Source organism: Trachypithecus francoisi, unplaced genomic scaffold, assembly GCF_009764315.1.
Source record: "Trachypithecus francoisi isolate TF-2019V2 unplaced genomic scaffold, Tfra_2.0 Lachesis_group0, whole genome shotgun sequence".
NCBI lineage: Eukaryota > Metazoa > Chordata > Mammalia > Primates > Cercopithecidae > Trachypithecus > Trachypithecus francoisi.
The window spans coordinates 15,402,129-15,427,486 of record NW_022681453.1 but is presented as its reverse complement, the minus strand read 5'-3'; the positions used below and the strand labels follow the sequence as shown (position 1 = coordinate 15,427,486).

The 25,358-nt window shown below is 44.7% G+C and overlaps 1 protein-coding gene across 2 annotated transcripts in view; it reads left to right on the top strand.

The window, feature by feature from the left end:
• The window catches only part of SMARCC1 (SWI/SNF related, matrix associated, actin dependent regulator of chromatin subfamily c member 1), a 195,094-nt gene that overhangs the window by 16,300 nt on the left and 153,436 nt on the right, over nucleotides 1-25,358 (top strand). For both annotated transcript variants that reach the window (XM_033205621.1, XM_033205632.1), the window contains exon 3: nucleotides 24,284-24,369. In XM_033205621.1, the coding sequence (XP_033061512.1) occupies nucleotides 24,284-24,369 (86 nt within the window). The remainder of the gene's footprint in view (nucleotides 1-24,283; nucleotides 24,370-25,358) is intronic.

Below are 25,358 nucleotides of genomic sequence, written 5' to 3'. Positions count from 1 at the left end.
TCCTGGCTAATGCGGTGAAACCCCGTCTCTACTAAAAAATACAAAAAACTAGCCGGGCGAGGTGGCGGGCGCCTGTAGTCCCAGCTACTCGGGAGGCTGAGGCAGGAGAATGGTGTAAACCTGGGAGGCGGAGCTTGCAGTGAGCTGAGATCCGGCCACTGCACTCCAGCCTGGGCGACAGAGCGAGACTCCGTCTCAAAAAAAAAAAGCATTACGGTCTGAGAGAATGTGATACTTAAAGGTAGTTGCACATAGTTCAGCACATTTAGACCTAAGGGTAGGTAGAGGGCAGTCAGCAGAGAGATGGGCCAGAGTTAGTCATAAAAGGACTGGTTTACTGTGCTAGAAGTGTGCATTTTATCTTGAAGGTGATGGGAAACCACATCATAGGGGAAAGTAGAAGGTGGCTTAGTCAATTTTGGTATTTATATGTGTGTGTGTGTGTGTGTGTGTGTGTGTGTGTGTATTTATGACGGAGTCTTGCTGTGTCGCCCAGGCTGGAGTGCAGTGGTGTGATATCAACTCACTGCACCCTCTGCCTCCTGGGTTCAAGCAGTTCTCCTGCCTCACCCTCCGGAGTAGCTGGAATTATAGGTGCCACCACCACGCCTGGCTAATTTTTGTATTTTTTAGTAGACACAGAGTTTCACCATCTTGGCCAGGCTGGTCTCGAACTCCTGACCTCGTGATCCGACCGCCTCTGCCTCCCAAAGTGCTGGTATTACAGGCGTGAGCCACCGTGCCTGGCCTGTTTTTTTTTTTTTTTTTTTTTGAGACGGAGTCTCACTCTATCATCCAGGCTGGAGTATAGCGATGCAATCTTGGCTCGCTGCAACCTCCACCTCCTAGGTTCAAGCGATTCTCCTGCCTCAGTCTCCCCAGTAGCTGGGACTATAGGAGCCCGCCACCACACCTGGCTCATTTTTGTATTTTTAGTAGAGACAAGATTTCACCAGGTTGGCCAGGCTGGTCTTGAACTCCTGACCTCAGGTGATCTGCCTGCCTTGGCCTCCCAAAGTGCTGGATCACAGGTGTGAGCCACTGCGCCCAGCTAGCTGCCTGATATTTTTTGTAACAAAAGTTTAAAGATACTTAAAAGTAAAAACTTGCAAGATTAGTATGAAGAACTTTTCTTTTCCCTTCACTCAATCTACAGTTGTTAACATTTTACCCATTTGCTTTATCATTATCATTTTCTGTGGGATGTGTGTTACGTATTTTGTGTGTGAAAAATTTGAAAGTTCCATGTTCCTTTACAGCTAAAGTATTCATTTCCTGTTCTCTTGCATTGTGAACTGGGCTAGAATTATCAAATTAGCTATTGATTGAGGTTTTCGATAGCTTAATTCACTGTAATATAGTACATATTGATTGCACTTTATTAATTGTAACATGTAATTTAGAGTAAAGTTACAGATTATTATATAAAGTATTTTACATAATATGATTGAAATTATATTGGGATTCCTAATTAGGAATGTATGCATGTTTTCAAAAATGGTGTTTTCAGAGAGCGTTGTGTGTGGGCTATTTGACTCCTGGGAACTAAACCATTATTTAGTTCCAGATTTTAAAATATTAGGGAAGAACGTTTTTAGGCATAAGCCGCAATTAAAAACAATTCCTGGTTTAGTGCCACTGGGACCAGATGTACTTGCCTTCCTCTCAAAATGGTGTTCAGCATTTTCCCAGATGAAAGGAATTGATACAATCCGTAATGGTATAAAACAAAATTCGTTGAGATAGATAATTAACAAAGCAAAGAATGTTTCAGTGAGACATATAAGTTATATACTTTAAGAAGTTTTTGGCCGGGCGCGGTGGCTCAAGCCTGTAATCCCAGCACTTTGGGAGGCCGAGACGGGCGGATCACGAGGTCAGGAGATCGAGACCATCCTGGCTAACACGGTGAAACCCCGTCTCTACTAAAATATACAAAAAATTAGCCGGGCGAGATGGCGGGCGCCTGTAGTCCCAGCTACTCAGGAGGCTGAGGCGAGAGAATGGCGTAAACCCGGGAGGCGGAGCTTGCAGTGAGCTGAGATCTGGCCACTGCACTCCAGCCTGGGCGACAGAGCGAGACTCCGTCTCAAAAAAAAAATAAAATAAAATAAAAGAAGTTTTTTTCCCTGAGTAATCAGTATGGTATAAGAGTTCATCCTGGGCGTGTCTCACACCTGTAATCTCAGCACTTTGGGAGGCCGAGGTGGTCAAAACTCTTGAGCCCAGGAGTCTGAAACTAGCCTGGGCAATATAGGCCCTGTCTCTACAAAGAAATACAAGAAAAATTATTTGGGTGTGGTGGTGCATGCACGCTTGTAGCCCCAGTTACTTGGGAGGCTGAGGTGGGAGGATGACTTGAGCCTGGGAGACAGAGGTTGCAGTGAGCTGAGACTCTTTTTTAAAAAAAAGAGTTCACTATTTTGTTGTTGTTGTTGTCGTCCAGGCTGGAGTGCAATGGTGCAATCTCGGTCACTGCAACCTCTGCCTCCCGGGTTCAGACTATTCTCCTGCCTCAGCCTCCTGAGGAGCTGGGATTACAGGCGCCTGCCACCACGCCCAGCTAATTTTTGTATTTTTAGTATAGACGGGTTTTCTCCATGTTGGCCAAGCTGGTCTTGAACTCCTGACCTCGTGATCCACCCGCCTCAGTCTCCCAAAGTGCTGGGATTATAGGCGTGAGCCACCATGCCCAACCGAGTTCACTATTTGGACTAACCATTTTTTAAAAAAATCAGAGTAGAGACTGGGTGCGGTGGCTCAGGCCTGTATTCCTAGCACTTTGGGAGGCTGAAGCGGGCAGATCACCTGAGGTTGGGAGTTCAGGACCAGCCTGACCAACATGGAGAAACCCCATGTCTACCAAAAATACAAAATTAGCCAGATATGGTGGTACCTGCCTGTAATCTCAGTTATTCAGGAGGCCAAGGCAAGAGAATCACTTGAACCTGGGAGGCAGACGTTGTGGTGAGCTGAGATTGTGCCACTGCACTCCAGCCTGGGCAACAAGAGCGAAACTCCATTTCAAAAAAAGAAAAAATCAGAGTGGAACTTTTTTTTTTTTTTGAGACGGAGTCTCGCTCTGTCGCCCAGGCTGGAGTGCAGTGGCACGATCTCTGATCACTGCATCCCTGCCTCCCGGTTTCACGCCATTCTCCTGCCTCAGCCTCCCGAGTAGCTGGGACTACAGGCGCCCGCGGGGCACCACGCCCGGCTAATTTGTTTTTCTGTTTTAGTAGAGACGGGATGTCACTGTGTTAGCCAGGATGGTCTCGAACTCCTGACCTCATGATCCGCCCACCTTGGCCTCCTGAAGTGCTGGAATTATAGGAGTGAGCCACCATGCCCGGCTACAGTGGAACTTTATATAGTAACTTCCCAAATCATGCTGGATGTCAGACAACTGGCTCTTGTTCTATCAAATGCTGAGAGATTTAGAAAGAACCAAACACTTCATAAGGCTAAGGCTAAAGGTGTGTTGCATTAGCAGACACATGAATTGAAACAAAAAAAAAATTGATAAGATGTGGGTATTAAACAAAAAAGAAAAATATATTTTACCTTCACTACAAGTAAAGTTTCTAGTTTTTCTACAAGCCCTCCAAGGCTTTAGTCTACATAATATAAACGTAATTGTAATAAGAGAACTGTTTTTCTCTTTTTGAGACAGGGTCTCTCTCACCCTGTCACTCAGGCTGGAGTGCAGTGGTATGATCTCAACTCACTGCATCTTCGACCCCGACTTTCCAGGCTCAGGTAGATCCTCCCACCTCACCCTCCTGAGTAATTGGGACAACAGGCATGCACCACTACACCCTGCTAATTTTTGTGGTTTTTTTGTAGAGACAGGGATTTGCCCTGTTGTCCAGACTGTTCTCGAACTTCTGGGCTCAGGCTGTCTTCCCGCCTTGGCCCCCCAAAGTCCTGGGTTTACAGACATGAGCCATAGTGCCCGGCATAGAGCTATTTTTTTTAATTCTGCATTTTAAAATAGATTATAAGCATCTGTGTTTAAAAAAAACAAGAAAGCTCTGAGAGTAAGAAATGTAGAAGGTTAAGTGAGAGTCTCAAGTAACTGGATTTTAATTGTGTTTGGGAAATGTCCAAGATTTTGTTTTCTTTTTTACGTGACACAGCCCCAGGAGATCCTGAGAATGTGTACCTTATTCCCAAAATTGTATACCTGTCATTGCACTTAAAAAATTAATCATTGGCCCAGCGAGGTGGCTTACCATGCCTGTAATCCCAGCACTGTGGGAGGCTAAGGCGGGTGGATCACAAGGTCAAGAGATCGAGACCATCCTGGCTAACACGGTGAAACCCCATCTGTACTAAAAATGCAAAAAAATTAGCCGGGCGTGGTGGCGGGCGCCTGTAGTCCCGGCTACTCGGGAGGCTGAGGCAGGAGAATGGTGTGTACCCGGGAGGCGGAGCTTGCAGTGAGCCGAGATCGCACCACTGCGCTCCAGCCTGGGCAATAGAGTGAGACTCTGTCTCAAAAAAAAAAAAATTATTTAGACTAGGGGCGGTGGCTCACGCCTGTAATCCCAGCACTTTGGGAGGCTGAGGTAGGTGGATCACCTGAGGTCAGGAGTTGGAGACGAGCCTGGTTAACATGGTGAAACCCTGTCTCTACTAAAAATACAAAAATTACCCGGGCGTGGTGGTAGGCGCCTGTAATCCCAGCTACTCGGGAGGCTGAGACAGGAGAATTGCGTGACCCCAGGAGGCGAAGGTTGCAGTGAGCCAAGATCACGCCGCTGTACTGCGAGCCAGGATCACGCCGCTGTACTCCATCCTGGGCGACAGAGCAAGATTCCATCTCAAAAAGAAAAAAAAAATTTTTAATTTGCAACTGGAGGAAAAATGTAGAGTATTATATTCCTGAACTGATTTCACTCTGCCATTGTATGAATTTCAGAATGGAGAGACTATCTTTGGGAACATGGGACTGGGAAGGAGACCATAAGTGTTGTATATATATTTGAAGTGAGCATTTGAGTTTGTAGCTTAGAATTCTGTCTGATGAAAGTAGAATATAAGCACCTGTTTAAGCAAAATAGTATGGGAAATGTACTTGTGGAATAATGGTTTAGTTTTTTTTTTTTTTTTTTTTAACAACTTCCTATTGCAAAATATATGGAAAGTAAAATACATTTTGACTTAAATAATTATAAAGAGAACATCCATTTAACCACAGTCCAGGTCAGAAATTGCTAACATTGCTAACAACCCTAACAAGCGTATGTATTCCTTCCCTAACCTTAAACTCCCCTTTTTCCCCACAGATAATCTTTTCCTTGCTTCTTTTTTTTTTTCCTGAGATGGCATTTCTCTCTTGTTGCTCAGGTTGGAGTGCAATGGTGCGATCTTGGCTCACTGCAACCTCTGCCTCTGGGGTTCAAGCGGTTGTCCTGCCTCAGCCTCCCGACTAGCTGGGATTACAGGCATACGCCACCACGCCCAGCTAATTTTGCATTTTTAGTAGAGAAGGAGTTTCTCCATGTTGTTCCGGCTGGTCTTGAACTCCCGACCTCAGGTGATCCGCCTGTCTCAGCCTCCCAAAGTGCTGGAGTTACAGGCGTGAGCCATCGTATCCGGCCTCCTTGCTTTTCTTTATAGGTATCACTGTGTTAGCATGCATCCCTGAATAATATAGTATAGTTTTGCTTGTTTTTGAATTTTGTGCTAATGAACTCATAGATATTCATGTAACTTGGGGGCCATGTAGGAAATAATTTGCAAACATGGAGAAAACAAATAGTCCGGTGGCTCAAGCCTGTAATCCCAGCACTTTGGGAGGCCGAGACGGGCGGATCACGAGGTCAGGAGATCGAGACCATCCTGGCTAATACGGTGAAACCCCGTCTCTACTAAAAATACAAAAAAAAACCTAGCCGGGCGAGGTGGCGGGCGCCTGTAGTCCCAGCTACTCCGGAGGCTGAGGCAGGAGAATGGCGTAAAACCCGGGAGGCGGAGCTTGCAGTGAGCTGAGATCCAGCCACTGCACTCCAGACTGGGCGACAGAGCAAGACTCCGTCTCAAAAAAAAAAAAAAAAAAAGAGAACAAATAGTCTAACTGAACTGCTCAGGCATATACGTGTGGATAAAACAAATTACTGTAGAAGAGTTAAGTCTCTGAAAAATCTAGTTAGCTAGCTTCTGGCCTTTATAATTCATGTGCAAGGGCAGTGAGCCTACATGATCTAGCATGACCAGTTAGATAGAGCATAGTAGGCTGCAAAATATGGGCTGCTATGTTAGAGACATGGACTAGTATTCCAGGCAGAGGGCATGCTGGACCAGGTGGTGGGCAAGGCTCTGGAGAGCTGTATGATCAACTTCAATGCAGGCTTGTACTCCGTATCATATGGATTCACAGGTAGATACCTGAGTTCACTGGCATTGTACTTATTTATTTGATTGATGTTTCATTTATTTATTTTTTCCCATATTTTTACTTTTTTTCATCTTTCTCTCTCTCCCTATAATGTGTCCTCCAGCTTTGCTAAAGTATGGCTAATGTACAGTAAACAGTACATATTTAGCTGGGCACACTGGCTCATGTCTGTAATCCAGTGTACTTGGGAGACTGAAGCAGGAGGGTCACATGAGGCAAGGAGTTTGAGACCAGCTTGAGCAACATAGTGAGACCCTGTTTATCAGAAAAACTAAAAATTAGTCGTGCATGGTGCTGTGTACCTGTAGTCCCAAGTACTTGGGAGCTGACCCAGGACGATCACTTGATCCCAGGAGTTAGAGGCTGCCATGAGTTATAGTAGTACTGCTGTACTCGAGCCTGAGTGACAGAGCCAAATCCCATCAGTTTCTCTTTCTCTCTTTTTTTTTTTCTAAAGAAAAAGGCTGGATGCAGTGGTTCATGCTTATAATCTTAGCATTTTGGGTGGCTGAGGCTAGAGGAGTCCTTGAGCCCGGGAGTTTGAGACCAGCCTGGACAACATGGTGAGACACCCTGCCTACAAAAAATTTAAAACAATTAGCTTGGTGTGGTGGTGCATGCCTGTGGTCGCAGCTACATGGGAGGCTGAGGTGGGAGAATCCCTTGAGCCCAGGATATTAAGGCTGCGGTGAGCTATAATCATGCCATTGCACTCCAGCCTAGGCGACAGTGAGACCCTGTTTCAGAAGAAAAATCTAACTGAAGTGTTTTGTGTTGTGAAAACATAGTGTAAACATAAAACAGAATACTGTATACATATATATTTATTTTCTTAAAAATCTCAGTGGTTCATGCCTATCTGTAATCCCAACACTTTGGGAGGCCTAGGTGAGTAGGTCCTCTGAGCTCAAGAGTTTGAGACTAGCCTGAGCAACAATATTGTGAAATTGAGCTTTTCTTAATACAGCTACAAAAATGTGAAGTATAATACTGACTTATTTTAAAGCAGTTGTCAGAACTTACTGAAAAAATTATTTTGTTTTTATAATTTTTTTTTTTTAAGAGCTGGAGTCTTGCTCTGTTGCCCAGGCTGGTCCCAAACTCCTGGGCTCAGGTGATCCTCTCGCCTTCTCCTCCGAAAGTGTTGACCCAGAAGGGCCGGACTCATGCCTATAATCCTAACGTTTTGGGAGGCTGAGGCAGGAAGATCGCTTGAGCCCAGGAACTCGAGACTAGCCTGGGCAACAAAGTGAGACACTGTCTCCCAAAAAGATTAAAAAATAAAAAAAAAGGAAAAGAAGGATTATTACTCTTGAAGAAGGAGATGCATTGAGGGGATGGATACACCCATTTTAAGGGGACTATCATTGAACATTTTCTCTTTTTTTTTTTTTTTTGAGATGGAGTCTTGCTCTGTCGCCCAGGCTAGAGTGTAGTGGCGTGATCTTGGCTCACTGCAACCTCCGCCTCCTGGGTTCAAGGAATTCTCCTGCCGCAGCCTCCCGAGTAGCTGGGACTACCTGGCTAATTTTTTGTATTTTTAGTGGAGATGGAGTTTCACCGTGTTAGCCAGGATGGTCTCGATCTCCTGACCCCGTGATCTGCCCGCCTTGGCCTCCCAAAGTGCTGGAATTACAGGCATGAGCCATTGCACTCGGCCACCCCTGGCTAATTTTTATATTTTTAGTGGCGGCAGGATTTCACCATGTTGGCCAGGCTGATACCAAACTCCTGACCGCAGGTGATCCGCCCGTCTCAGCCTCCCAAATGCTGGGAGCCACTGTGCCTAGCCTCATTCAACGTTTTCTAAATTTGTTTTCAATTGTTAATGTGATTTGGTGGAACACCTGTAAATACACTGAGCAAAAAATGTTGTCATAGCCAGTTCTAACAAATGTGGTGGGGTGACTGAACTGGGTAGTATATTTTGGGATGTTTTAGATGAGTCACAGTTCATAAGCTATCTCTTTCTGACACCTTGGAATTTCTCCCCAGTAAGTATAACTGACCTCATGGCAGGAATTCTCACAAACTGGATCAGTTTGGTGTAATGGAAAGGGTGGGAGTTGGAGGACTGTCACTTTAACAGTCTGTTTTCATTTGATTGAATAAATCATTTGGAACATGAAGTTAATAAGAAGGGGGCTTACAGCTGGAGTTGGACTTTATCACTGGTTTTATAATTATTTCCTGGGGAGTACCTGTAGCATCTGAGAAGAGGGAAGTGAGGAGTAAATGCAGAGGGCTAAGAAGAATCTGTTGTCTTCAAGTTTCACTTTGAACAATTTTTCCTAATAGACCTCTTTGAGTTTCTAAAATGTTCTGTGGCAAAGAAACAGGAGAAAACAAGCTGGGCGCGGTAGCTCACACCTGTAATCCCAGCACTTTGGGAGGCTGGGGCTGGCGGATCACTTGAAATCAGGAGTTCTAGACCAGGCTGGCCAACCTTGTGAGATCCTGTCTCTACTAAAAATACAAAAAAATCCTAGCTACTCAGGAGGCTGAGGTGGGAGAATCGCTTGAACCCTGGAGGCAGAGGTTGCAGTGAGCCAGGATTGTGCCGCTGCACTCCAGCCTGGGCAGCAGAGTGAGACTCTGTCTCGAAAAAAAAAAAAAAAAAAAGAATAGGAGAAAACTATTGAATTTGGCAAATGTTACGATCTCTCTTACTGAACATTTTATGATCTGTATGTGAGAATGGTATTGTTTTGCCAAAATCATGCTGATTCTAGGACTTTGTGGAATGGATGAGGGAGAATGCAGAGATTAGCGTATAGGTCTTGGAAGCAAGAATAAAAGGATGGATTTATATGAAAGAAATCACCAGTCGTAGTCACTTGAGTTGTCATCATCCATCAAGTCCAATCTAGCAGGGAGGGAATAGCTTGAGAGACTTGAGACTGAGGCACAGATCTCTGTAGAACATGGGCTTTATCCTGGCAAATACAGTGATCACATTTAGGAGACTGGCTTTGATATAATACTGTTATTTACCATATAATCTATCTACACTTTTCGCCAGTTATCTCAAAAATGTCCTTTATAAGATCCACACCAACACCACATACTTTATTTAGTTATGTATTTTTAGTCTTATTTAATTTGAGATAATTCAGCCTGTCTTTTTCTTTTTCTTTTTTTTTCTCTGAGCTACTGCCTCACTCTGTCACCCAGGCTGAAGTACAGTGGTATGGTCATAGCTCACTGCAGCCCTTACCTCCAGGGCTCAACTGATCCACCTGCCTCAGCCTCCTGAGGGGCTGGGACCACAGACACATTCCACCGTGCCTGGCTTGGCTTTTCTCTTCTTTTCTTTTCTAAGACAGAGTCTTGCTTTGTCACCTAGTCTGGAGTGCAGTAACACAATTTCAGCGCTCTGCAGCCTCCCCTTCCCGGGTTCTTCTGTCTTAGCCTCCTGAGTAGCTGGGGTTACAGGCATGCACCACTACACCCAGCTAATTTTTGTATTTTTAGTAGAGATGGGGTTTTACCATGTTGGCTGGGCTGGTCTCGAGCTACTGACCTCAAGTGATCCACCCGCCTTGGCCTCCCAAAGTGCTGCGATTACAGGTGTGAGCCACAACGTCTGGCCAAATTTTTTAATTTTTAATTTGATAGAGACAGGGTCTCACTGTGTTACCCAGGCTGGTTTTGAACTCTTGGACTGAAGAAGTCCTTCTGCCTTGGCCTTCCAGATTACTGGGATTGCTGCTTTGAGCCACCATGCCCAGCTGACTGAAATATGTTTGTCATGACTTACATTTTTTTGGTGGTTGTTTTTTGAGACAGAGTCTTGTTCTGTTGCCCAGGCTGGAGTGCAGTAGCACGATCTTGGCTCACTGCAATCTCCACCTCCTGGGTTCAAATGATTCTCCTGCCTCAGCCTCCCCAGTAGCTGGGATTACAGGCATGCGCCACAACGCCCAGCTAATGTTTGTATTTTTAGTAGAAACTGGATTTCACCATGTTGGCCAGGCTGGTCTCCAACTCCTGACCTCAGGTAACTGCCAGTCTTGGCCTCTCAAAGTGCTGAGATTACAGGTGTGAGCCACTCTGTCTGGCCCATGACTTAACATTTTTGAAGCATGCAGACAAATATTACATTTAAAAAAAAGGGTTTTTTTTTTTTTCTTTTGAGACAGTCTGTGTTGCCCAGGCTGGACTGCAGTGGTAGGATCTTGGCTCACTGCAATCTCTGCCTCCTGAGTTCATGCGATTCTCATGCCTCAGCCTCTAAAGTAGCTGATTAACAGGTGTGCACCACCATGTCCAGCTGATATTTTGTGTTTTTGGTAGAGATAGGGTTTTACCATGTTAGCTATGCTGGTCTCGAACTCCTGGCCTCAAGTGATCCGCCCGTCTTGGCCTCCCAAAGTGCTGGGATTTCAGGCATGAGCCACCATGCCCGGCCTCAAATTTTTGTGTGCTGTTGCTTATAGTCATAATTTGTTTATTCACATTGTTGTGTACGGGCTGATAATTTTTTTCTTTTTTTTTTTTTTGAGACGGAGTCTCGCTTTTGTTGCCCAGGCTGGAGTGCAATGGTGTGATCTCAGCTCACTGCAGCCTCCGCCTTCCGAGTTCAGGCGATTCTCCCGCGTCAGCCTCCCAAGTAGCTGGGATTACAGGCACCTGCCAGCACACCCGGCTGATTTTTTTGTATTTTTAGTAGAGAGGAGGTTTCACCATGTTGGCCAGACTGGTCTTGAACTCCTGACCTCAGGTGATCCGCCTGTTGTGGCCTCCCAAAGTTCTGGGATTACAGGCGTGAGCCACTGCGCCCAGCTAAATTTTTTTTTTTTTTTTTTTTTTTTTTGAGACGGAGTCTTGCTCTGCCACCCAGGCTGGAGTGCAGTGGCCGGATCTCAGCTCACTGCAAGCTCCTGAGTCCAGGAGTTCAAGACCAGCCTGGACAACGTGGGAAAAGCTGGTCTCTACAAAAAATACCAAAATTAGCTGGTCATTTGGGAGGGCCCCCCCCGTAGTCCCAGCTATCTGGGAGGCTGAGGTGGGAGGATTGCTTGAGCTAGGTGGCAAAGGTTATAGTGAGCTGAGATTGCACCACTGCACTCCAGCCTGTGCGACAGAGTGACACCCTCTTTCTCCTTTTTTTTTTTTTGAGTCAACAGTTTCGTTCTTGTCGCCCGGGCTAGAGTGCAGTGGCCAGATCTCAGCTCACTGCAAGCTCCGCCTCCCGGGTTTACGCCATTCTCCTGCCTCAGCCTCCCGAGTAGCTGGGACTACAGGCACTCACCACCTCGCCCGGCTAGTTTTTTGTAATTTTTAGTAGAGACGGGGTTTCACTGTGTTAGCCAGGATGGTCTTGATCTCCTGACCTCGTGATCCACCCGTCTCGGCCTCCCAAAGTGCTGGGATTACAGGCTTGAGCCACTGCGCCCTGCCCCCTTTTTTTTTTGAGACGGAGTTTCGCTCTTGTTGTACAGGCTGGAGTGCAATGGCGCAATCTCGGCTCATTGCAACCTCCGCCTCCTGGATTCAAACAATTCTCCTGCCTCAGCCTCTCGTAGCTGGAATTACAGGCATGCACCACCACGCCTGGCTGATTTTGTATTTTTAGTAGAGATGGGGTTTCTCCATGTTGGTCAGGCTGATCTCGAACTCCTGACCTCAAGTGATCTGCCTGCCTCGGCCTCCCAAAGTGTTAGGATTACAGGCATGAGCCACCACGCCCGGCCAGAAATCTTTGCCTTTTGTAAAGTCATGTATATATTCTATTGTATTTTCTTCCAGAAGCTTCATTTTTTATTTATTATTATTATTTTTTTGAGATAGAGTCTTGCCCTGTCGCCCAGGCTGGAAAATGGTGCAGTCTCAGCTCACTGCAACCTATGCCTCCTGGGTTCAAATGATTCTGCTGCCTCAGCCTCCCGAGTAGCTGGGTTTTCAGGCGCCTGCCACCATGCCCAGCTTTTTTTTTTTTTTTTTTTTTTTTTAGGATGGATCCTGGCTCTGTCACCCAGGCTGGAGTGCAGTGGCACCATCTCGGCTCACCGCAACCTCTGCCTCCCGGGTTCAAGCAAGTCCCTTGCCTCAGCCTTCAGAGTAGCTGGGATTACAGGTGCCTGCCGCCACGCCTGGCTGATTTCTGTATTTTTAGTAGAGACAGAGTTCACCATGTTGGTCAGGCTGGTCTCAAACTCCTGACCTTGCGATCCACTTACCTCGGCCTCCCAAAGTGCTGGGATTACAGGCATGAGCCACTGCTCCTGGCCTATTTTTTTTTTTTTTGAGACAGAGTCTCACTGTGTTGCCCAGGCTGGAGTGCAGTGGTGCAATCTCAGCTCACTGGAAGCTCCGCCTCCCGGGTTTACGCCATTCTCCTGCCTCAGCCTCCCGAGTAGCTGGGACTATAGGCGCCTGCCACCACACCGGCTAATTTTTTGTATTTTTAGTAGAGATTGGGTTTCACCGTGTTAGCCAGGATGGTCTCGATCTCCTGACCTCATGATCCACCCGCCTTGGCCTCCCAAAGTTCTGGGATTACAGGTGTGAGCCACCGTACCCCACCGATTTTTTGTATTTGTAGTAGAGACGGAGTTTAACCACATTGGCTAGGGTGGTCTCAAACTCCTGATCTCGTCATCTGCCCGCATTGACCTCCCAAAGTTCTGGGATTGCAGGCATAAGGCACCGTGCCTGGCCTATCTTACATTTTAATGTAATTAAAATTTACATGATAATTTTTTTTAAAAGTGCAATTTTTTAAAAAAAAATTCACTTTTTATTTAATTTAGTTTTTGAGGCAGACTCTCAGACTGGAGTGCACCTATTTTCCATTTTAAGGTAATTAAAATTTACATGATAATTTTTTTTTAAAAGTGCAATTTTTTAAAAAAAATTCACTTTTTATTTAATTAATTTATTTTGTTTTTGAGGCAGACTCTCACTCAGACTGGAGTGCAGTGGCGCGATCTTGGCTGACTGCAACCTCCACCATCTGGGTTCAACCAGTTCTCCTGCCTCAGCCTCCTGAGTAGCTGGGATTACAGACATGCATAACTGTGCCCAGCTAATTTTTATTTATTTATTTATTTTTGAGACAGAATCTTGCTCTGTCATCCAGGCTGGAGTGCAGTGGCACAGTCTCGGCTCACTGCAGCCTCTGCCTCCTGGGTTCAAGCTATTCTCCTGTCTCAGCTTACCAAGTAGCTGGGATTACAAGTGCCCACCACTGTGCCTGGCTAATTTTTCTATTTTTAATAGAGATAGGGTTTCACCATGTTGGCTAGGCTAGTCTTCAACTCTTGATCTACAGTGGTCTGCTTGTCTTGGCCTCCCAAAGTTCTGGCATTATAGGCATGGGGCACTGTGCCTAGCCTAGGGTTGTATTTTTTACCTTGCGTGACAACCACTTTGATGTTTAGTTGTTTCTTTTTTTTCCTCCCTTTGATTTGCTTTCTTTCTAGGAATTCAGCTGCTCATTTAAAATAATGTCTGTTACATTTACCCAATATTTCTACATGTTAGTGGTAGGGTGTAATAGTTGTTTAGTCTACAATATTGCTGGAGCCAGCAACACTTTTTTCACTTGTAAAATGGGTGTAAAAGAGTAAAGTTCAGGCCAGGCACCGTGGCTCATGCCTGTAATTTTAACACTTCGGGAGGTTGAGGCGGGTGAATCACGACGTCAAGAGATCGAGACCATCCTGACCAACATGGTGAAACCCCGTCTCTGCTAAAAATACAAAAATTAACTGGGCGTGGTGGTGCGCACCTGCAGTCCCAGTTGCTCAGGAGACTGAGGCAGGAGAATTGCTTGAACCTGGGAGGCGGAGGTTGCAGTGAGCTGAGATTGCACCAGTGCACGCCAGTCTGGTGACAGAGCAAGACTCCGTGTCATAAAAAAAAAAGACTATTCACAATAGCAAAGACTTGGAATCAACCCAAATGTCCATCTGTGACAGACTGGATTAAGAAAATGTGGCACATATACACCATGGAATACTATGCAGCCATAAAAAAGGATGAGTTTGCGTCCTTTGTAGGGACATGGATGCAGCTGGAAACCATCATTCTTAGCAAACTATCACAAGAAGAGAAAACCAAACACCGCATGTTCTCACTCATAGGTGGGAACTGAACAATGAGATCACTCGGACTCGGGAAGGGGAACATCACACACTGGGGCCTATCATGGGGAGGGGGGAGGAGGGAGGGATTGCATTGGGGAGTTATACATGATATAAACGTTATGCACATGTACCCTAGAACTTAAAGTATAATAAAAATAAAAAATAAAAAATAAAAAAATAAAAAAAAAAAAGAGTGGCTAGGCGCGGTGGCTCAAGCCTGTAATCCCAGCACTTTGGGAGGCCGAGACGGGCGGATCACGAGGTCAGGAGATCAAGAACATCTTGGCTAACCCGGTGAAACCCCGTCTCTACTAAAAAAAATACAAAAAACTAGCCGGGCGAGGTGGTGAGTGCCTGTAGTCCCAGCTACTCGGGAGGCTGAGGCAGGAGAATGGCGTAAACCCGGGAGGCGGAGCTTGCAGTGAGCTGAGATCTGGCCACTGCACTCCAGGCTGGGTGACAGAGCGAGACTCCGCCTCAGAAAAAAAAAAAAAAGAGTAAAGTTCATGTGATTGTTGTGACAAGTAAATGAGGAAATAAGTCAAAAGTGCTTCATGGTAAATTCTCAGTGATTGGTATCAATGCTAGTACTTTTTGTTGTCTCCAAGACTGTTACAGTAGCAATGACTTATCATTAGAGGTGCTGATAATAATACAATTCCAAATAAGTTTAATAGATAAGTAAATGTATGGAATTTTTGATGTTTGTCATTTTACTTTGTGAGGTATAAGAATTCTGGAATTTCGGAGGCTGAGACAGGAGAATGGCGTAAACCCGGGAGGCGGAGCTTGCAGTGAGCTGAGATCCGGCCACTGCACTCCAGCCTGGGTGGCAGAGCAAGACTCCGTCTCAAAAAAAAAAAAAAAAATTCTGGAATTTAAATGATGTGTTTTTTTTCTCTCGACCATTTTCAAGGTGTGAGGATGACTTTGTGATTTCCTGTGAACTTTCTTGATTTTTTGGACACATTCTCTGCTTATTTACTACTTCACATCCCTTTTCTGGCACAGTCATTTATTGACTGATAGACCTAAACATAGTGTTATAAATGTGTACACTCCTTTCATGGAAACACATGTTTCTTTTTACCAGTTGTTAGCACTACTTTGTCTGTTTTTTTTTTTTTTTAATTTTTTTTTTGAGATGGAATTTTGCTCTTGTTGCCCAGACTGGAATGCAATGGTGCAATCTCGACTCACTGCAACCTCCGCCTCCCAAGTTCAAGCGATTCTCCTGCCTCAGCCTCCCGAGTAGCTGGGATTACAGGCGTGCATCACCATGCCTGGTTGGTTAATTTTTTTGTATTTTTAGAAGAGACGGGGTTTCACTATGGCCAGGCTGGTTTGAACTCCTGACCTCAGGTAGTCCGCCCCCCCGCCGCCTCCCGGCCTCCCAGAGTGCTCAGTTTACAGGTGTGAGCCATCGCACCTAGCCTACTTTGTCTTTTATGAATAAATAAAGAAATAAGGGTTAATGGCACAAATTATTGTAGTAGATTTATCTTTTCTTTTTTTTTTTATTTTATTTTTTATTTTGGAGATGGAGTCTTGCTCTGTTGCCCAGGCTGGAGTGCAGTGGCGTGTTCTTGGCTCACTGCAACCTCTACCTCCTGGGTTCAAGTGATTCTCTCGCCTCAGCCTCCCGAGTACCTGGGACTACAGGTGTGTGCCACCACGTCCAACTAATTTTTGTATATTTAGTAGAGATGGGGTTTTACCATGTTGGCCAGGATGGTCTCAAACTCACCTCATGACCCGCCCGCCTCGGACTCCCAAAGTGTTGGGATTACAGGCGTGAGCCACCGTGCCTGGCCTAGATTTATCTTTTCTAAGTTTCATTCAGCTCGGCAAGATGTTAGGTGGGCTACGAATAAGTAGGGTGAGACCACTTACATGTATCCAGAATAAGATCAGATTTCCAATAGAGTCAGCCAGGGATAGAATTGTTTATTAAAAGCAATTGGGTCACACAGTTGAGAGTAGAGGCAGCCTGTTAGAGTTGACTTTGACCCCCAGAGTCTCTAAAGAGTGTTCAGCTGTTGAGATACTCATATAAGGCATCATTTTGCTAGCTCTGGAAATTTCAGTTTTTGCTACTTTTTTTATATTTGTTTTTTTTCAGACAGGGCTGTGATCATGGTTCACTGCAACTAGCCCTAGGCTCAGCTAGCCCTCCTGACTCAGCCTACTGGGTAGCTGGGAGGTACATCCTACCATGCCCGGCTAATTTTATTTTAATTATTTTCTAGAGATAGGGTTTTGCTCTGTTATGTTGCTCAGGCTGTTCTTGTACTCCTGGCCTCAAGTGATCCTCCTGTCTTGGCCTCTCAACATGTTAGAATTACAGGTGCGAGCCACTGCATCCGGCTACCTTTTTATTCTTTAGATTTTCCGATACAAATTAACAAGTATTTACTCTAAAATCCTGTGCTTTTCATTTAGCAAATGTTTAAGAACCATACTCACTATGAATTACGGCAGGGCCTCTTCAGCATGGGGGTTTATAGGATGGTTCCGGAATGGGAGATACAGTCAAGGTGCAGTAAATGTCTCTAAGAAGTTTCTTGTCCCCATCTTCAACTTTCCATTACCTGACTTTGGTTTCTCATGTTTTCATTTGGGTGATTGTGCTACTGAGCTTTTTTGAGCCAATCCCAAGTCCATTTCTATCCCAAATCCATTTGTGTGCAAGCCGTAAGAATCCTTGATACATGGATAGACCTTGCCCCTGCCAGTATCATTTTATTCTGCCACATCTGTAGAGGTTTTTGTTGTTGTTGTTGTTGTTTTTGAGATGGAATCTTGCTCTGTCACCCAGGCTGGAGTACAGAGGTGCAATCTTGGTTCACTGCAACCTCTGCCTCCCAGGTTCACAAGTGATTCTCCTGCTTCAGCCTCCTGAGTAGCTGGGATTATAGGTGTGTGCCACCACATCCTGCAAATTTTTTTGTGTTTTTAGTAGTAATGGAGTTTCACCATGTTGGTTAGGCTTGTCTTGAACTCCTGACCTTGTGATCCGCCCTCGTCGGCCTCCCAAAGTGCTGGGATTATAGGCGTGAGCTACTGCGCCTGACCGAGGTTTTTATCTTGTTGAACTTCATTGTTGGAACTGATGATAGGTTGGAACCTTTGATAGATTTGTGAGTTCCCTCTATTCCTTTTTATTTTTTTATTTTTATTTTTAAATAATGTAGACAAGGTCTCCCTATGTTACCCAGGTGGGTCTTGAACTCCTGGGCTCAAGAAATCTTCCTACTGTGGCCTCCCAAAGTGCTGGAATTACACTGCTTTTATGTATATTTTACCATTGGAAAATTGAATGTCAGTTTTCTTTTTTTTTTTTTTTGAGACGGAGTCTCGCTCTGTTGCCCAAGCTGGAGTGCAATAGTGTGATCTCAGCTCACTGCAACCTCCGCCTCCTGGGTTCAAGCAATTCTTCTGCCTCAGCCTCCCAAGTAGCTGGGATTATAGGCCTCTGCCACCATACCCACCTAATTTGTGTATTTTTAGTAGAGATGGAGTTTCACCATGTTGGCCAGGCTGGTCTTGAACTCCTGAACTCATGATCAGCCTGCCTTGGCTTCCCAAAGTGTTGGGATTATAGGCATGAACCACCATGCCTGGCCATCTGTTTTCTACTTCATTCTCAGCATCTGTCCCTGTAGTGGTTGAATAAAAGTTACTTTGTTAGCCTGGCACGGTGGCTCACGCTGTTAATCCCAGCAATTTGGGAGGCCAAGGTGGGCGGATCACCTAAGGTCAGGAATTCAAGACCAGCCTGGCCAACCTGGTGAAACCCTATCTCTACTAAAAATATAAAAATAAGCCTGGTGTGGTGGCACGTGTCTGTAATCCCAGCTGCTCAGGAGACTGAGGCAGGACAATCACTTGAACATGGGAGGCGGAGGTTGTAATGAGCCGAGATTGCGCCACTGCACTCCAGCCTGGTGACAAGAGTGAGATTCAGTCTCAAAAAAAAAAGTTTGTCTTAAGCGTATATTTGGTAATGATTTCATTTTTCAAATTTAATATCTGTTCAGAAATTGACCTTAAATTATTTATACAGATGTTTTATTGTTGTGGCCTGCTGAGTATATATTTCTGAGTAGCGTGGATCTCTAATTTTAAGTGGTGTCAATATAGTTGAACCATTGAGAAAATTCAGATTACCTACGTTATCAGGTGGCACATTGCTGAATATCGGTGATAGATTTGAATAAGCACTGTTCTTGTCCACAAGGAGTTCATATCCCACATAAAATATGTGAATCAGTCATGTCAGTATTATGCTGAGGTGCAATAGTGATTACATGCATGGTTTGAAGAGAACATTTTAGATCAATCTGAGGATTAAGGGAAGGCTTTCTGTAGGAGAAGTAAGTCTCATTCTACTGTAGTAGATACCCACCTATTACATTAGTCTATTTATTTATTTATTTATTTATTTTTTGAGATGGAGTCTTGTTCTGTCACTAGGCTGGAGTGCCCTGGCGCGATCTTGGCTCACTTCATCCTCTGGCTTTTGGGTTCAGGCGATTCTCCTGCCTGAGCTCCCCAAGGAGCTGGGACTACAGGCGTATGCCACCATGCCCAGCTAATTTTTGTATTTTTAGTAGAGATGTGGTTTCACCATGTTGGCCAGGATGGTCTTGATCTCTTGACCTCGTGATCTGCCTGCCTTGGCCTCCCAAAGTATTAGGATTATTCACGTGAGCCACCATGCCCAGCCTACATTAGTCTATTTTGAGATATCAGCACTATAGAATTTTCAAAGATAAAATATTATCAGTGGATAAGAATTGCACCCAAATGTACTTTTTTTTTTTTTTTTGAGATGAGGTCTCGCTCTGTCGCCCAGACTGGAGTGCAGTGGCATGATCTTGCTTGGCTCACTGCAACCTCCACCTCCCTCCGCCATTCTCCTGCCTCAGCCTCCGAGTAGCTGGGACTACAGGCACCCGCCACCACACCTGGCTAATTTTTTATATTTTTAGTAGAAACGGGCTTTCACCGTGCTAGACAGAATGGTCTCGATCTCCTGACCTTTTGATCTGCCCGCCTCGGCCTCCCAGAGTGCTGGGATTTACAGGTGTGAGCCACCACGCCTGGCCTTTTTTTTTTTTTTTTTTTTTAAGGACATTATAATGTAGCATTTGGGATGTATTTGGGTATAGAGTTGGCCAAAATAGTAGGAGATCAGAAAAGCTACATATTTAAAAAGCACAGAATAACCAGATTGACTTGGAGAGTGTATCAGCTTAATTTGGAAGAACTCTAAGGGATCTTAATGATTCTTCTTAATTTTTTTTTTTTTTTTGAGACAGAGTTTTGCTCTTGTTGCCCAGGCTGGAGTGCAATGGCACGATCTCAGCTTACTGCAACCTCCGTCTCCCTTGCTTAAGTGATTCTCCCACCTCAGCCTCCCAAGTAGCTGAGATTACAGGCATCTGCCACCATGCCCAGCTAATTTTTTTTTTTTTTTTTTTTTTTGAGATGGAGTTTCGCTCTTGTTGCCCAGGCTGGAGTGCAATAGCGCGATCTTGGCTCACCGCAACCTCCGCCTCCCGGGTTCAATCACTTCTCCTGCTTCAGCCTCCCTAGTAGCTGGGATTACAGGCACCACTATGCCTGGCCAATTTTTTGTATTTTTATTAGAGATGGGGTTTCTCCCTGTTCGTCAGGCTGGTCTCGAACTCTCAACCTTAGGTGATCCGCCCGCCTCAGCCTCCCAAAGTGCTGGGATTACAGGTGTGAGCCACAGCGCCTGGCCTTAATTTTTGTATTTTTAGTAGAGACTGGGTTTCACCATGTTGGCCAGGCTGATCTTAAACTCCTGACCTCAAGTGATCCATCTGCCTCATCCTCCCAAAGTGCTGGGATTACAGGCTTGAGCCACTGTGCCCGGCTGATTGTTAATTTTATTTGCCTGCCTCTCCCTCTGTCCCTCTCCCCACCACCTCTCTGTCGCGTTCTCTCTCTCTCTCTCTATGTGTGTGTGTGTGTGTGTGTGTGTGTAATTATTTGGTTAAAGGGTCTCACTTTGTCATCCAGGCTGAAGTGCAGTGGTGTGGTCACAGCTCACTGTAACCTCAACTTCCCAGGCTCAAGCAACCCATTTACCTCAGCCTCCTGAGTTGCTGGGGCCACAGGCATGTGCCATCACACACAGTTCATTTTTGTTTTATAATTTATTTTGTTTTATAGATGAGGTTTCGCTATGTTGCGCAGGATGGTCTTGAAGTACTGGTCTCGTGATCCTGCCTCGTTGCCTCCCAAAGTGCGGGTTTTATAGGCGTGAGCCACTGTGCCTGGCCTATTTATTTTTTTAAATTTTATTTATATTTAATTATGTTCTAATATCTATGACAAAATATGCCATTTTAATGATTTTCATTTGTTTTTTGAGATAGGGTCTCACTCTATTACAGTGGCGTGACGTCAGCTCACTTCAACCTCCGCCTCCCAGGTTCAAGTGATTCTCCCACCTCAAGCCTCCCAAGTAGCTGGGACTACAGGCGCGTGCCACCTCGCCCAGCTAATTTTTGTATTTTTTGGTAGAGATGGGATTTCACCATGTTGGCCACTCTTGTCCTGAACTTCTGACATCAAGTGATCTAAGGGATCTTAATGATTCTTCTTAAATTTTTTTGAGACGGAGTTTTGCTCTTGTTGCCCAGGCTGGAGTGCAATGGCGTGATCTCAGCTCACTGCAACCTCCGCCTCCCTTGCTTAAGTGATTCTCCCAACTCGGCCTCCCAAAGTGCTGGGATTACAGGATACTTTTTATTTTTATTACTTTTTTTTTTTTTTTTTAACAGAGATAGGGTCTCACTATGTTGTCTAGGTTGGTCTTCTACTCTTGGGCTCAAGTGATCCTCCTGCCTCAGCCTCCCAAAGGTTTGGGATTATGGGATGGGGAAAACTATGCTCACTTCTGTATGTATTAAACAATAACCTTCCATTCCTTGTCCCTCTTTCCTTGGCAACCACCATTCTGCTTTTTGTCTCTCTTTTTAATGTTTGATACCATGTGGTTCTTTGTAGTATATTATTTTGTAGTAATAGTTTTTAAAGAAAAAAATGCATGAGTGTTTCTAGTAACACTTCATCCTATTTCACCTATCTGATGCTCAGTTTATGTTGCTTTTACCTTCTTAATGTGGAAATTATTCACCATTTCATTTAATTTGAGCTATATTTTTAATCCGTAAAGCACAGATCTCTTGAATTGTGGCATAGATTTTAGCTATTAGTTAAATATAGTTTTATATAGTTACACCACATTTTTATGGTCGTTAAAATATCATAATAGACCAGGTGTGATGGCTCATGCCGGTAATCCCAGCACTTTGGGAGGCCAAGGTGGGCAGATCACTTGAGGTCAAGAGTTTGAGATCAGCTTGGCCAATATGACAAAACTTTGTTTTTTAAATATGCAAAAAAAACAAAAAAAAATTAGCCGGGCATATTGGCACTTGCTTGTAATCCCAACTACGTGGGAGGCTGAGATATGAGAATTCCTTGAACCCGGGAGGGAGAGGCTGCAGTGAGCCATGATCACGTCACTGTATTCCAGCCTGGGTGACACAGTGAGAACCTGTCTCAGAAAAATAAGTATAATAAAAGTGTTCACTTACAATTTTTGTATAATTTATGTTTTTATTTTTATTTTTATTTTTTGGTTGAAATAGTCTCACTATGTCGCCCAGGCAGGAGTGCAGTGGTGTGCTCTTGGCAACCTCTGCCTCCCGGGTTCAAGTGATTCTCCTGCCTCAGCCTCCCAAGTAGCTGGTATTACAGGCACCTGCCACCACACCTAGGTAGTTTTTGTATTTTTAGTAGAGTTGGGGCTTCACCGTGTTGGCCATGCTGGTGGAAAACTCCTCACCTCACATGATCCACCTGCTTTGGCTTTCCAAAGTGCTGGGATTACAGGCGTGAACCACCACGCCAGGCCTAATTTTTGTATAATTTATAGTCAAGAATCTATAAGGTGAAAAAGTCTACTGTCTCTATATTTAGTTTTTTGTTTCCTTTTTTTTTTTTTTGTGGCAAAGTTTCACTTCTTTGCCCAGGCTGGCCTCAGAGCTCCTGTCTTCAAGCACTCCTCCCTTCCTCCCTGCCTTCTTTCTCAGCCAGAGTACTGGGGTTATAAGCGTTTTCTTTTGAAACATTTTGATTTACCTTTTTTATTAAAAAAATTTTTTTTGAGATAAGGTCATACTCTGTCACTCAGCCTGGATTTGTCACCATCACAGTTCCCTATAGCTCGACTTCCCATGCTCATGCAATCCTCCCACCTCAGCCTCCTGAGTAGGTGGGACACTACAGGCATGTGCCACCATGCCGTTAATTTTTATATTTATATTTGTATTTGTATTTGTATTTGTATTTATATTGTTTTGAGACAAGTTCTGGCTTTGTTGCCCAGGCTGGAGTATAGTGGCGTGGTCTCAGGTCACTGCAACCTTTGCCTCCCAGGTTCAAGCCATCCTCCTACCTCAGCCTCCCAGTAGCTGGGACTGCAGGCACACTCCCCCCATGCCTGGGTAATTTCTTTTGCATTTTTTGTTTAAACAGGGTTTCACCATGTTGCCCAGGCTGGTCTTGAACTCCTGTGCTAAAGCCATCTGCCCGCCTCGGCCTGCCAAATGCTGGGATTAAACTTTCTGTAGAGGTGGGATCTCACTGTGTTGCCCAAGCTGGTCTCAGACTCCTGTGCTCAAGTGAGTCTTTCACCTTGGTGTCTCAAAATGTTAGAATTACTGGTGTGTAGCTAGGCGCGATGGCTCACACCTGTAATCACAGCACTTTGGGAGGCTGAGGCGGGCAGATCACTTGAGGTCAGGAGTTCGAGACCAGCCTGGCCAACATAGAGAAACCCTGTCTCTACTAAAAATACAAAATTAGCCGAGCGTGGTCACGCATGCCTGTAATCGCAGCTACTTAGGAGGCTGAGGCAAGAGAATCGTGAACCTGGGAGGCAGAGGTTGCAGTGAGCCGAGATAGCACCATTGCACTCCAGCCTGGGCAACAAAAGTGAAACCCTGTCTCAAAAAAAAAAAAAAAACTGCTCCTGGCCTAAATTTAGCTTTTTAAAATCTTTCTTTTGACAGACTATTTACTCAAATTATAGTATGTTTATGGAATTTAAAAGGAATTCTTTTGGGAGGGATGTGGGGTCTTGCTATACTGTCCAGGCTGGTTTTGAATTCCTGTGTTCAAGTGATTCTTTCATCTCAGCCTCCCAAGTAGCTATGACTGTAGGTGTGAGCCACTGTACTTGCTACCAGAAAGTAGTTTCAATTCAGTTTATTTTATTTCATTCCATTTTTCTTGAGACAGCATCTCACTCTGTCATCCAGGCTGGAGTGCAGTAGGGCGATCAGGGCTCACTGCAGGCTCAACCTCTCAGACTCAAGTGATCCTCCCACCTCAGCCTCCTGGATGGGATTACAGGCATGTGCCACAATGCACAGCTAATTTTTAAAATTTTTTTCTAGAGACTGAATCTCCCTATGTTGCCAGACTGGTCTTGAACTCCTGGGCTCAAGTGATCCTCCTGCCTTACGCTCCCAGAGTGTTGGGATTACAGGCATGAGCCTCCATGCCCAACCTAATAGACTTTTAGAAAAACTTATTGATTCCTCAGTTTATTCAAGAAGATATTTAAGGAGGTTGTTTAATTAGTATGTGTTTATATCTTTGAATTTGTAAAACTTAGAATTCAGACATGAGTAATTTTGTCAGAAGCTTTATTTTTCTCATGTGTAATTTGTGTCATTTTTAGGCAAAGTGTTTCATGGATTTCAAAGCTGGAGGCACCTTATGTCACATTCTTGGGTCTGCTTACAAGTATAAAAATGAACAGGGATGGTAAGTTTTTGTATTTGTTTGCATGTTTTGATCTTAAGTTATTTACTTTTAAGTCCTATTTCCTTGTGTTAGAAAATCCTGTAAGCACATTATGATTAATGTGTTTTACCAAGAGCCCTAATTTACCTTGTTTCTACATCCAAGAAAAATATCAACCAACCATGTATGTATTTACTTATTTATTTTTGAGACAGGGTCTTAAAAATAGGACCAAGGCTGTCAGCAAGGCTAGAAATGCAGTGGTGCAATCTCAGGTCACTGCATCCTCTGCCTCCCAGATTTCGACCAATTCTCATGCCCCAGCCTCCTGAGTAGCTGGGACTACAGGCATGCACCACCATGCCTGGCTAATTTTTCTATTTTTAGTGGAAACAGGGTTTTGCCATGTTGTTCAGGCTGGTCTCGAACTCCTGGCCTCAAGCAATCCACCCACCTTAGCCTCCCAAAGTGCTGGGATTATAGGGATGAGCCACTGCACCTGGCCACAACCATGTATTTATTAGGCAAGTGATTTCTTTCTTTTTTTTTTTGAGACAGAGTCTCACTCTGTCGCCCAGGCTGGAGTGCAGTGTCGCCATCTCAGCTCACTGCAAGCTCCACCTCCCGGGTCACGCCATTCTCCTGCCTCAGCCTCCTGAGTGGGTGGGACTACAGGTGCCTGCCACCACGCCTGGCTGATGTTTTAGTATTTTTTGTATTTTTACATTTTTAGCTAACACGGGGTTTCACCGTGTTAGCCAGGGTGGTCTCGATCTCCTGACCTCATGATCTGCCTGTCTCGGCCTCCCAAAGTGCTGGGATTACAGGCGTGAGCCACTGCGCCCAGCGTGATTTCTTATATTTGATTTTTATAGTAACAGGTGTACATTATTAGCAAATTAGAAGGTAGGCTTGCCAGGAAATGTATAAATGTGTATAATGAACTCATACATTATGTTTGAAGTGGATAGATGGTATTTTTGTTTGTTTTGTTTTTTTGAGACTTAGTT